General features: G+C 38.2%; 1 protein-coding gene across 4 annotated transcripts in view; it reads left to right on the plus strand.

Moving 5' to 3' along the window:
- Nucleotides 1-14,441, plus strand: part of LOC138761362 (cell cycle checkpoint control protein RAD9B-like) — a 101,712-nt gene that overhangs the window by 20,452 nt on the left and 66,819 nt on the right. For all 4 annotated transcript variants that reach the window (XM_069933343.1, XM_069933340.1, XM_069933341.1 and 1 more), the window contains one exon: nt 14,111-14,263. In XM_069933343.1, the coding sequence (XP_069789444.1) occupies nt 14,111-14,263 (153 nt within the window). The remainder of the gene's footprint in view (nt 1-14,110; nt 14,264-14,441) is intronic.

The following is a 14,441-nucleotide window of genomic DNA, read 5'->3' on the forward strand; positions in this document are numbered from 1 at the left end:
TGCTATGGTAGCACTACAATTCCCAGAGGGCATCGAAATTTCTATGTGACATAAGCACATCTCGGGCACGTTATTCGGTCTTTTAAAAGTTTGCACAGGTTCTGAAGACTAAATCTGTTTGATTCACTCAAGCTGCCTTGGGAGGTTATTTCATTGTGTCCACTGTGATTCCAGTGGCCACAAGTGGTGATCCCGATGAGTCCAAAAATAATTTTTGGACAAACGTGGAATCTGCAGCCATTTCTGTGAAGCTACCACCTTTCTGGACAGCTGAGCCTGAACTGTGGTTCCAACAGACTGAAGTACAACTTCATCTTCACAAAGTTGAGTTGGACACTACTCATTATTACCATCTCATCAGGCTGTTGCTAAGAGGGTTGGTGACTTCTGTCAGAATCCACCAAATACCAGCAAGTACGATGCTTTAAAAGCACTTTTATTACGGGTATATGGTATTTCACAAAGGGAAAAGGCAGCCAAACTACTACATCTTGATGGTTTGGGAGACCGAGCCCTTTCAGATCTAATGGATGAAATGCTGTTCCTTGGATCTGGCAAAAGTCCCAATATGCTATTTGAGCAGCTCTTTTTAGAGCGAATGCCAGATGATATTAGGCTCTTGTTATCCAAGTGTTCTTTTTTTTTAAAATTTTTTTATTTTTCACACCATAAATCACAATAGCCATGATATACACTTTTTCTTTTCCACACATTTACAGTGACTTTTTCTCCCCCTCCTCCCAAGCCACCCCCCCTCTCATCCATTTTAGGTATACAATCTAGGTTGCATTAATTCAGTCAGACAATCTTGTCATTCAACAAAAATACACCAGAAATTCTTTTCTTTTCTTCTCCTTCCATCAACTTAGGTAATGTTTGTTCCCGGTAGGTTTTCGCTATTGTATTTAATGTAAGGCTCCCATACTTGTTCGAATATTTCAATATTATTTCTTAAACTATATGTTATTTTTTCTAATGGAATACATTTATTCATTTCTATATACCATTGTTGTATTTTCAAATTATCTTCCAATTTCCAGGTTGACATAATACATTTTTTTGCTACGGCTAGGGCTATCTTGACAAATCTTTTTTGTGCATCTTCCAAGTCAATTCCAAATTCTTTATTTTTTATGTTACTTAGGAGAAAGATCTCTGGATTCTTTGGTATATTGTTTTCTGTTATTTTATTTAATATCTGATTGAGATCATCCCAAAATTTTTCTACTCTCTCACATGTCCAGATTGCATGAATTGTTGTTCCCCTTTCTTTTTTACATCGAAAACATCTATCAGATACTGTTGGGTCCCATTTATTTAACTTTTGCGGTGTAATGTATAGTCTGTGTAACCAATTATATTGTATCATACGCAGCCTCGTATTTATTGTATTTCTCATCGTTCCAGAACATAATTTCTCCCATGTTTCCTTTTTTATCTTTATATTTAAATCTTGTTCCCATTTTTGTTTAGTTTTACCATTTGTTTCCTCATTCTCCTTTTCTTGCAGTTTGATATACATATTTGTTATAAATCTTTTGATTAACATTGTATCTGTAATCACATATTCAAGGTTACTTCCCTCTGGTAAACTCAAATTGCTTCCTAATTTATCTTTCAAGTAGGATCTCAGTTGGTAATATGCCAGCGCTGTATCTCCAGTTATCTTGTACTTATCTCTCATTTGTTCAAAGGATAAGAATCTACTTCCTGAAAAACAATTTTCTATTCTTTTAATCCCTTTTTTTTCCCATTTTCTAAAGGAAAGGTTGTCTATTGTAAAAGGGAGTAGCTTATTTTGCGTCAATATTAGTTTTGGTATTTGATAATTTATTTTATTTCTTTCTACATGAATCTTCTTCCATATATTGAGGAGATGGTGTAATACTGGAGAAGTTCTATGTTGTACCAATTTTTCGTCCCATTTATATAATGTGTTCAGGTATCTTTTCCCCTATTTTATCTAATTCTAGTCTCGTCCAGTCTGGTTTTTCCCTTGTTTGATAAAAATCTGATAGGTACCTTAATTGTGCGGCTCTATAATAATTTTTGAAGTTTGGCAATTGTAAGCCTCCTTGTTTATACCATTCTGTTAATTTATCTAGTGCTATCCTCGGTTTCCCCCCTCTCCATAAAAATCTCCTTATTATTTTCTTTAACTCTTTGAAGAATTTTTCTGTCAGTTGTATTGGCAATGCCTGAAATAAGTATAGTATCCTTGGAAAAATGTTCATTTTAATACAGTTTATCCTTCCTATCAGTGTTAGTGGTAGCTCTTTCCAATGCTCTAAATCGTCCTGTAATTTTTTCATTAGTGGATTGTAATTGAGTTTATATAATTGGCCTAGATTTTTGTTTATTTGCACACCTAGGTATCTTATTGCCTGCATTTGCCATCTGAATGGGAATTCCTCCTTAAATTTTGAGAAATCCGCGTTATTCATAGGCATTCCTTCACTTTTATTTTCGTTTATCTTGTATCCCGATACTTCTCCATATTCCTTCAATTTCTTATATAGTTCTTTTATTGATAGTTCTGGTTCTGTTAAGTACACTATCACATCATCCGCAAATAGACTGATTTTATATTCCCTGTCTTTTATTTTTATTCCTTTTATATTATTATCTATTCTTATCGATTCTGCTAGTGGTTCTATAGCTAGTGCAAACAATAATGGTGATAGTGGGCATCCCTGCCGCGTTGACCTGCTTAAGTTAAATTGCTTTGATACATGTCCATTTACTGTCACTTTCGCTAACGGTCCCTCATATAATGCTTTAATCCAATTAATATACTTCTCCGGTAAACTGAATTTTTGCAATACTTTGAACAAGTAATTCCATTCTACTCTGTCGAAGGCCTTCTCTGCGTCTAAAGCAACTGCTACTGCCGGTGCTTTATTTCCTTCTACTGCATGAATTAAGTTAATAAATTTACAAATATTGTCTGTTGTGCGTCTTTTTTTGATAAATCCAGTTTGGTCTAAATTTACCATTTTCGGTACCTGTTCTGCTAATCTGTTTGCTAATAGTTTAGCTATTATCTTATAATCTGTGTTTAGCAGAGATATTGGTCTATATGACGCTGGTGAGAGTGGATCTTTCCCTTGTTTTAGTATTACTGTAATTGCTGTTTTACATGAATCTGGTAAGTTTTGTGTCTCATCAATCTGGTTGATTACATCCAGGAGGGGTGGTATTATTAGATCTTTAAATGTTTTGTAGAATTCTATTGGGAGTCCATCCTCTCCTGGTGTCTTATTATTTGGTAAATTTTTTATTATCTCTTGTATTTCTACTGTTCCAAATGGTTCTGTTAATTTATTTTGTTCCTCTATTTGTAGTTTTGGTAGTTCAATTTTAGTCAAAAATTCATCTATTTTCCCTTCTTTCCCTTCGTTTTCAGTTCGGTATAATTGTTCATAGAATTCTCTAAAGTTTTCCTTAATTTCTTTTGGATTATATGTAATTTGTTTGTCTTTTTTCCTTGATGCCAATACCATTTTCTTAGCTTGTTCTGTCTTAAGCTGCCATGCTAGGATTTTGTGCGTTTTTTCACCTAGTTCATAATATTTCTGTTTTGTCTTCATTATATTCTTCTCTACCTTATATGTTTGTAATGTTTTATATTTTATTTTTTTATCCGCCAATTCTCTTCTTTTGGTTGTATCTTCCTTTATTGCTAATTTTTTTTCTATGTTTATTATTTCCCTTTCCAACTGCTCTGTTTCCTGATTATAGTCCTTCTTCATCTTGGTTGCATAACTTATTATTTGTCCTCTAATGAATGCTTTCATTGCGTCCCATAGTATAAACTTATCTTCCACTGATTCCGTATTTACTTCAAAATACATTTTTAATTGTTTTTCAATAAATTCTCTAAAATCCTGTCTTTTAAGTAGCATGGGGTTTAATCTCCATCTATACATTCTTGGAGGGATGTCCTCTAGCTCTATTGCCAATAACAGGGGTGAGTGGTCCGATAATAGTCTAGCTTTATATTCCGTTTTCCTAACTCTCCCTTGAATGTGGGCTGATAACAGGAATAGGTCTATCCTTGAGTATGTTTTATGTCTAGTCGAGTAGTATGAGTATTCCTTTTCTTTTGGGTTTTGTTTCCTCCATATGTCCACAAGTTTCATTTCTTGCATTGATTTAATTATAAATTTGGTTACTTTGTTCTTCCTGTTAATTTTTTTCCCTGTTTTATCCATATTTGGATCCAAATTCAGGTTGAAATCCCCTCCTATTAGTATGTTCCCTTGCGTATTAGCTACCTTCAAAAAGATATCTTGCATAAACTTTTGATCTTCTTCGTTAGGTGAATATATATTAAGTAGATTCCGAATATATCTGACATTTTATCATAACATATCTCCCTGCTGGATCTATTATTTCCTCTTCTATTTTAAATGGCACATTTTTGCTAATTAATATAGCCACTCCTCTTGCTTTTGAATTATACGATGCTGCTGTTACATGTCCTACCCAATCTCTCTTTAATTTCTTGTGCTCCAATTCAGTTAAGTGTGTTTCTTGGACAAATGCTATATCTATTTTTTCCTTTTTCAGTAAATTTAGTAGTTTCTTCCTTTTAATTTGGTTATGTATTCCATTAATATTTAAAGTCATATAGTTCAGCGTAGCCATTTTATATTTTGTTTATCTTCTCTTTCCGTTTTTCCATCATTACCTTTCCTCCTTTTCCATTTCTGTTTTCTTATTTTCAATTCTGTACAAGACAACATTCCTACAACATCCAACATTTTCCTTATTCTCCTATTTCTATCTTCTTTATCCCCAATCTCCCCTTCCCCTCCTGAGTTGTCCTTTATCCCTTGTCGGACAACCACATCTCCCCTCTCCATTTGGATTTGCGAATCCACTCGCAAGCGTCAACTGATTTTGCAGTGACCGCTATTTTCCCCCACCCAGCCCCCCCCAGAAAAGATTTCACTTTTCATATGTCACAAAGGTCACTCTTTTAATTCCCTCCTTATTCTCTCTATTCCATTACCTTCCCTTATTAATTCTTGTCTATACTATCTATATTTTCCTCTAATTACAGATACATTCACGTATGCACATTGTCTCTATTCACTCTTATACCTCTTTACCCGCATACATATCAATCGTGGTCATTTTTACCCTCATTACCCGTCTTCATCCCTCAGTCTATTTTTGTCTATACCCACATACATATCAATCGTGATCATTTTTACTCTCATTACCCGTCTTCATCCCTCAGTCTATTTTTGTAATTGTTCTGCAAATTTTCGTGCTTCTTCTGGATCCGAGAATAGTCTGTTTTGTTGTCCTGGAATAAATATTTTCAATACCGCAGGATGCTTCAGTATAAATTTATACCCTTTCTTCCATAAAATCGCCTTTGCTGTATTGAACTCCTTTCTCTTCTTTAGGAGTTCAAAACTTATATCTGGATAAATGAAGATTTTTTTGCCCTTTATACTCCAGTGGTTTGTTGCCCTCTCTTACTTTTTCCATTGTCTTCTCCAGTACCTTTTCTCTTGTAGTATATCTTAGGAATTTTACTACAATAGATCTTGGTTTTTGTTGTGGTTGTGGTTTAGGGGCCAATGCTCTATGTGCCCTTTCTATTTCCATTTCTTGCTGTAGTTCTGGACATCCTAGGGCCTTAGGGATCCACTCTTTTATAAACTCCCTCATATTCTTGCCTTCTTCATCTTCCTTAAGGCCCACTATCTTTATGTTATTTCTTCTGTTATAATTTTCCATTATATCTATTTTTTGGGCTAGTAATTCTTGTGTCTCTTTAGTTTTTTTATTAGATTCCTCCAATTTCTTTATTAAGTCTTCTACCTCCATTTCTGCTGCTATTGCCCGTTCTTCCATCTTGTCCATTTTTTTCCCCATTTCTGTTAAGGTCATATCCATTTTATTTATTTTCTTTTCTGTGTTGTTTATTCTTCTTCTTAAATCATTGAATTCCTGTGTTTGCCATTCTTTAAATGACTCCATGTATCCTCTAACAAGAGCAAGTATATCCTTTACCTTGCCTTTCCCTTTATCTATTTCACTGTATTCTTCCTCTTCTTCCTCTGGGTTGGCCATCTGTTGTTTCTTTGATGCCCTTTCCTCCTCTTCTTTCTTGTTTCCATTGTCTTCTGTGGTCTCTTCTTGCTGCAGGTGTTCTGCAGCTGTCGTTGCCGGCTGTGGAGATCGACTCCCCAGCTGGTCCCCCCCTCCCGTCGGTGTGTTTTTTTTCATGCGCGGTTGCGCACTTTTACTTGGCTCTGTGAGCCATTGTTGTAGATCTTTTTCTACCGACCTGAGGTAGTGGGGTCCTCTCTCCACAGCGGGCCTCTTCGGACAGGTAAGGCCTTCACCTTTTTCCTCCGTTGTTTTCTCTTCCTCTCTTCTTTCCGTTGATTTTGATTTTTCTCCTTTTGTCTCCATCTTCTTTCCACCTTTATACTCACTTTTCTTTAACTTGTATTTCTGTGCCTTTGTATTTTCTCTTGTTTTTCCCGACTCTTCTGGAGAGGGCTGGAGTTCACCGTCCGGCCACTACTCCATCACGTGACTCCTCTATCCAAGTGTTCATTTGAAGACCCAAGGGCTGTAGTGGCAGAGGCAAACATTCTATGGCTGGCTAAAAAAGAAAGACAAGTCTGTGCAACCAGCCACTCCACTCTTGACCTCGTATTGCACTTTAATGCTCTTAGCACATCACTCCCTACAAACAGATAACACCCCAAAATGGGAAAGCAGCCTGTGGACATCTCATCTTGGTGTTATTATCACAGGCGGTGGGGAGTAAATGCCTGCAAGTGTCTTCCACCCACTTGTTTGTGGGAAATGGCCAGGCTAACCACCAGTAAAAGCTGTGGCAGTTGGCGAAAAACCTGCAAGTCTACTGTATGTATGGGACCAGTTGTTTCAGTGAAAATTTCTGGTGGACGCGGGTTCACAACTTAGTGTATTTCCACCCACCGGTTTTGACACATGCCATCCTACCCCAGACCTGCAACTACGAGCAGTTAACAGTTCCAACATTCCTACCTTTGGCACCAGGAATCATCTTTACACTTGGCTATTCATTATTGCAGCAGTACCCCGACCTTTGCTTGGTGCAGATTTTCTTTGGGCTCATTCATTCCTCGTCGACTTAAAAGGGCATTGGCTAATAGATGGAACTACTTTTCAGACCATTTCTCTGGCATGCCTATACCCCTGCTCTGCACCTCCAAATTGTTCTCCAAGCTGTTGGAAGGTTTCTCTGAGATTACTACTCTACAATTTTCTGCTTCCACTGCAAAGCGTGGTGTTACTCACCGGATTTGTACTAAGGGCCCATCTATCCATACTAAAGCGCATTGCTTGCCTTCAGAGAAGCTGCGTTTAGCTAAGGAAGAGTTTGCCAAGATGGAGTAACTAGGTATAATTCATAGGTCTGACAGTCCCTGGGCATCTCCATGTAAAGGTTAAAAACCTTGTGTTTTTGATTTTTGTTAATTTTGTGCCTATCCCTTTAAGGAAAATAATTGTTTGTAGTGTTACGATAGTTACTATGATGTGATATGTCATAATATCCTGGCTTATGGAGAGTTTGTATCTCATTCTTCAAAGAAACAAGACATATGTAAACTTGAGATGCTTTGAATTCATCTTAATTCACCTTAATTTCATTTTATTTTGTTTATTTCATTTATATTTGTTTAAAGTTGAATATCGTTATCATTATACAGTATGTTTTATTACTCATCGTTATGAAAATCTCAATGCGAAGTTGTGCAAAATGTTTTATCAGCCAATTAAAGCTACTTATTGTTGCAACTATGAAGTTTCATTTATTAAATTAATAAGATGGATTTTCAGAATATCGTTGCTTATGTTTCTGTGAAGATGACATGTTTTGAAATTGGGAAATATTAGAATTTGGAAAATGTAGTCTTTACTTTACATATGGTCTCGAAACACATTGGAGGTTGGTGACTATGTGGCGATTACAGGCAGCTTAACAACGCCCCATTCCGGATCAATGTTCCAATACATATTCAGGATTTCCCAGCCAATTTTGAATGGAGTAAAGATCTTCTCCAAAATGGACTTGGTGTGTAGCTATCACCAAGTACCAGTAGAGCCGGAAGATATTCCAAAAGTAGCAATAATTACCCTGCTTGGGTTGTTCAAATTTTTACGAATGCCATTTGGATTAAAGAAGGCTGCTCACTCATTTCAATGGGTAATGGATGCTTTTGGATGTGGTATGACCAATGCCTTCATTTACTTCAACGGCATTTTAATGGCCAGTGCGATCAAGGAGGAACGTTTGGAACATCTTCATATTCATCTTCAAGTATTTGGACTGACCATCAATCCAGATAAATGCATTTTTGGACAAGAAACAATTGATTTCTTGGGGCATAGGATTACTCCGGAAGGCGTGACCCCGCCGCCATCCAAAGTTGAGGTCATTACCAAATATCTCAAAACCTGCCTACAGAAATTCTTGGGAACGTTAAACTTTTACTGTTGGTTTCTTCCAGCATCAGCTTGCATCATGAAGCCTCTTTTTGATTTACTGTCCGGAAACGTCAGAACTATCCATTGGACTGAAGAGGGAAAAGGCATCTTCTTGAAGACAAAATAATTGCTGATTCATGCCACTATGCTCAGGTCCCCAGTTTTTAAGCAACCACTGCCCTTTCTACAGACACTTCCAATATGGCTATAGGAGGTACACTTCATCAATATGTCAATGGCAATGGAAACTGTTAGCATTCTTCAGCTGCCATCTTCGTGAAGCAGAGAAGAAATGGTGCTTTTGATAAGGAACTTTTGGCCATTTGCTTGTCTATTCAACACTTCTGTTAATTTTTTTGGCGGGTAGTGATTTTACGACATACACCGACCACAAGCCCTTAACATTTGCATTTTTCTGGTCAGTGTGATAACGGCAATTATCATTCATTTCAGAATTTACCACAAAATTACTACGTATTTCCAGAAAAGACTATGTACAGTCAAACCTCGTGAGAACGCGATAGTTGGGGTCCAAGATTTCATACTGTTGCAGCCGAGTCGTGGAATAGATGCAGGGGCGGCTGGCGCGGGATGTCGGGGCAGGGGCGCCACCACTGCCCCGAAGTCCCGCGCTGGGGGCAGGGGCAGCGAGGAAGGGGCCTGTCAGGTCCAGGGATGGTGGCTGTCAGGCACAGGGAGTTGAGTCACAGGTTAGCAGTTTGGTGTACACAGAAACCCGCACTATAAGTGATTCCAAGAATTAATGAATCGCGTTCTAACGAGGTTTCGCTGTAGTAGCTGATGCACTGTCCTGTTCTGCTCCACTCGAGGTTTCGTCTGTAGATCAAGGTATTGACTACACAGCTTTGGCCACAGCCCAAGAACATGACCATGAGACGAATGTTTATCAGACTGCAATCATGATCCTGCAATTGAAGAATGTCCAGTTTGGAGTTCATGGCAAACTGCTCCTCTGTGATATATCAACAGGCTTCCATGCCCAGTAGTTCCGGCATCATGGAAATGTTAAATATTTGACTCTCTACATGGGTCTCTCACTTCCATTGATTAGATCGACTGTTTGTATGGCTTTGGACAGGTTCATATGGCACAGTCTTAAAAAAAGATGTTACACAATTGGCGAGGTCCTGCATTGCTTGTCAGGAAGCAAAGGTTCAGTGGCATACTAAGGCATCACTGCAGTCCTTCCCAGCAGTTACTCGTCATTTTGCTCATGTCTGCATGGACATTGTTGGTCCACCTCCTGTTTCAAGAGGATACAGTTTTACGCGGTGGCTGAGGCCATGCCTATGGTAGATGCTACTGCAGACATTTGTGCTTGGGAATTCCTCAGTTCTTGGGTGTCTCATTTTGGTTTACTGGAGCATTTACTTTGGATAGAGGACCACAATTTACTTCCTCACTGGACGGCCTTGTCTCGTTTGCTTGAATCAACAATTCACCACACATCCCCAGGCTAATGGAATGGTGGAAAGATTTCATCAACATATCAGTTAGATGGCCCAAACTGGGCTGATGAGCTGCCCTGGGTATTACTGGGCAGAAGAACAACTCCAAAGGAGGACCTCCAAGTTTCTTCTGCGGAGCTTGTTTACGGTGCACCGTTGGTGGTCCCAGGGGAGTTTATTCCCAACCATCCAACTCCAACGATGATCCTAAGGAACTGTTGACCAGGCTAAGGGAGACAGTAGGAAAATTGACCCCATATCACCATCTTCACATGGAGAACATTCTTCCTTTGTGCCCGAAGACTTCAAAAGCTGAGAATGTCTCGTCTGTAGGGGAACACTTGGCCAACCTTTGCAGATGCCTTACGAAGAACCTTATAGGATACTCAGACAAACTAGGTCGACTTGTATTTTGTACATTGGAGGGAAGCCACAGTTGTTCACTATTGACAGACTTAAACCAGCTTATGTGGACAAGTCTTCCCCGCAGCAGCATCCGTCACAGAGGTCAACCACCTTAAAGTCAGACAAACCTGTCTGCCAGTTCTGGGGTTCGGGAGGGGGGTAGTGTAGTGGCACTACAACTCCCAGAGGGCATCGAACTGGCTATGTGATGTCAATGCGTTATGACGTCAACGCGTCGGGCACGTGATTCGGGCTTTTAAAAATTTGTGTGGGTTCTGAAGAATAAATCTTTGATTCACTAAAAAAAAAACACCCACCTTATGTGGTTATTTCATCGTGTCCACTGTGATTCCATTTGCCACATATTGTTCCCCTCTTGCTGTTATGAAGTACTCCCCAATCAACTGCGGCTTCCTAATAGTTTTAGGCAGGAATCTGAGTAAGGTTACAAACCGTTCAAACTTTCTTGCTGCTTGCTGCCATGTACAAGACTCCTGCAATGTGAACTTGCAGTGTGTTCAAGATGTTATGGCTCAGCCACAATTTGAGATATTTTAAGATTTTGATTGGAAAATTGATAGTTGTATCAAAGTATTCAAAGAGAGACAGTTTCAACAGAACTGAACTTCATGAGTCAAGATTTTCAAAAGAGAAACAAAAATTAAAATAATTTTAAAATTGAAATAACAAACATCTGAATCATTTTACAAAATTAATCAAACATTTTATTCATCTTACAAAATAAATAAAAAATGTAAAGTCTCCCTTAAATTTTGAAAAGGGTAAAGTCCTTTAAATTTCTATCTCTTGAAGTCAATACTTTTTAAAATGTATTTTGGCAAGAACATGGATGGGAAAGACTCTAGCAGGCCAAACACAGGGAGATGAAAGCAGCTTAGTCAGCATAGCCATTGGGCCAAAAGGTTTTTCATGCTATAAAATTCTATGATGGTAATACCATGTATTTTGGCGTACAAGTCGAGTCACGAAACCCCAAAAAAAAACTTTCAAAAAATTGGGGTTGACTTATAAACCAGATATACTTTTGAGACCTTAAATTCAACTCAAAATTCAATCTTCACTGACCCTTGAAAGGCCGATTTGGCATATGTTGACCCTTGAAAAACAAAAACAAATCCTGACTGTGACAGATTTTTGTTGAGATTTTTATTGAAAACAACAACACAATTAAGGCCCTTCAAAATTGCTGTCATTGTTCAAAAGCAACAACACTCTGTTACAAGCCCAGAGGACTCTAAAGCCCAGCAGCAATAGAAATTCACCAAGACAACAGTTACTTAAGCAAAAGTTGCTTTTAATTTTCTTAAAACAACAACAAGATCAACCCCCTTCTAATTCTAAGCGCACGTGTATGTAATGTGTATTATATTCAGGAAAGTTCTCTGTTTCGCTGTCCAATCATGTACTTTTCACTTCTCCAAGTTCACTGGTATCAGGCAATTCTCATACTGTGCACAGAATTTAACATTTATGAATCTTCATCAGGCTCTGGTGCTTAAAGGTAAGGAAGGTTCTTGTTGGTTTCAGAGAGAGATTTGTTGCTCATTGGACACACAAACTGATTTCCCATGTTCAGTACTTCATTGTCTTGCTGAAGAAAATTGCCCCATCATGGGTTTTCCAAATGATAACCTTTTTCCAGGTCACTACTGAGTACCTCTTGTTTACAAGGGTTTTGAACAGGCTGAACTCAGAACTCACAACCCATCTTCAAAATGGGGTTTTCAATCAGCTTGCCATTTTGTAGCATCAACTGCTACTGTAGAACTGACCTTTCTCTCTCTAAAAGAGAAATCATCCATTTGTTTTTCCTCTCTCTGCTTGTAAAAACCATTTGACTTCTTACAGAGCTCCAGACCCAATCTTTGAAAGATCTTATCAGTATCTCTGAGCCTGGACTTTATTGCCCATACACAATAGATCAGCCTTCTTCATTTCTTCTGCAAAGTCAACTGGTGCCTCAACGTCTAGCTTCAGCAAAGCTCTTGCATTTAAATGAGATGTCTTTTGTGAAGTGTTACTGTTTGTGAAGTATAACCTACACTAAACCCCCACAATCTCTTTTAAAGACATATTTTACCCTTAACTATTCTAACATGACCCGTAACAACATTTAGAACCCTTCAAAAATCACTCTCACTATCATCGTCTGAAGCAAACACATCTATACTCTCACTGTTTATCAGTCATCATATTGGTCCCAGAGTATATCTGATGAGGTAGTTTCAGCTTTGTCATCAGTGTCCCACAATAAATCATCAGTGGTGCCATCAATTGCACAAGAGATACCACACTACTTAAATGATTATCACAGTCTCTGCTTTTGTCCCATGTCTTGAGCATGAAGTTACCCAGCATATCAAGTGATACAGCACGCATTGCTCTGCCCTTTATAAATGACTTTTCTGCACTCATCATCCATGTATTCCATTCCTTGTGCACAAGGTCTTTGAATGGCTTGTTCAAGCAAACATCGAGAAGTTGCAATATACATGTCAAACCACCCGGGAAGGCGCCATGTAAGTATTATGTAGTGCTAATCTACTTTTAGTCTTCTCAGTGAAATGGCTACAAATCATATCTCAGACCAGCAAACTCAATTTTTTGTGTAAACCACGTTCCTGCCTGTTCCACACATTGTCTATCCATAGTTTTACACCATTTTCATCCATCCATTCTTTTTTGTGAAAATGAACAAAAATACCTGCTGGGAATTTCATTTTAAGTTTAATTTTGCATTTTAAGATAACCATGGGTCTTAACTTAGTCCTGACAGCCATGCATGATAACACCATGGTAGTCCTTTCATGGCCTGTACTTCTGGTTTGCACAGTTTTAACACCTTTCCATTCCACTGTTCTATTGCCAATCATGTTAAAATTCATGGGGGTTTTGTCCATGTTTCCAATTTTTGCCAGTGCAAACTGGTGTTTCTGCCAGTTCCATATAATAAACTGGTGAAAACTTACAACTTTATGATCAAGATCTTTTGTGTGTGCAATTTTTGTTTTTTTGCGTAATACCAGATTTTTCCTGTTCATGAAACTGTTACCCCACCTACTGTAGCCTCAAAATAATCACTGAGGTCTGAGTACAACTTTGCCCACTGCAGTGCAAATGTTCTTATTTTATTTCAGGTTACTGTCGCAATCTTGTCTCTGTTCATGTACCCATTTTACAATGTGATTTTCCAACTCTGGCCAACGAGTGATTCCTTTTCTCAAAGAACATTGTCTTTTTGGTATGTTTCTTAAAGTCTCTTTTTTCCTCCTCCAATCTCTTACTAACTTCTCGTGTACATCACATTTTCTTGCAGCAGCGCAGTTGGTTTTCTTGGCCATTTCTATCACTTTCAACTTAAAATTCACTTCGTATTTTCATCATGTGCTGCGTTGTGTTGATGGACCCTCCATGATAGCGATCACCTCCAGCCAATGCCCAGAAAAACAATACGCGCGATCTATGGGGGTCGACGTAGACGTCAGGTCAACAGCCCATCTCTGGCATTGCGAGCTTTGGGGGTTGACTTGTATGCCAGTCAACAGGGTACCTCATGCAGCCAGAAAGTTAGGGTCGACTTGTATGCCAGAGTTACCATAAAACCTTAAAATTAGGCTGAAAAAGGGGGTTGACTTGTACGCTTAAATTTCCGGTAGTTTTTATTCTTAATAAGTCATACTAATGCTAGAATTTTTTTTCCTTTGCAGCTTGCACTCAGATCTGTTAATTCTTCTGGATCAGGATATGCTTGTTTTATATTTTCTCCTCTCTTCTTCCTGCACTACAACAGAGGTAACAAGCAACGACAAGGCATTTCTAAAGATGAGGTTGTACCCCTCAACTGTAAGATGGTAATTAAGGTATGGTTTGTGTTTTTGGAAGCTGTGTGTTAAATATTTGACTTAGACAACTAAATAATATTTATGTTGAAATAGAATTCAAATCAGATGGTTTATGTAACCGCCTATGTAAAAATTGTTTGGTAAACCTATGCAAGTTGGTAACTGCCTAGTTAGTGTTAGCTGGAGGATCGGAAGC

The sequence above is a fragment of the Narcine bancroftii genome, chromosome 4, assembly GCF_036971445.1.
Source record: "Narcine bancroftii isolate sNarBan1 chromosome 4, sNarBan1.hap1, whole genome shotgun sequence".
NCBI classification, from domain to species: Eukaryota; Metazoa; Chordata; class Chondrichthyes; order Torpediniformes; family Narcinidae; genus Narcine; species Narcine bancroftii.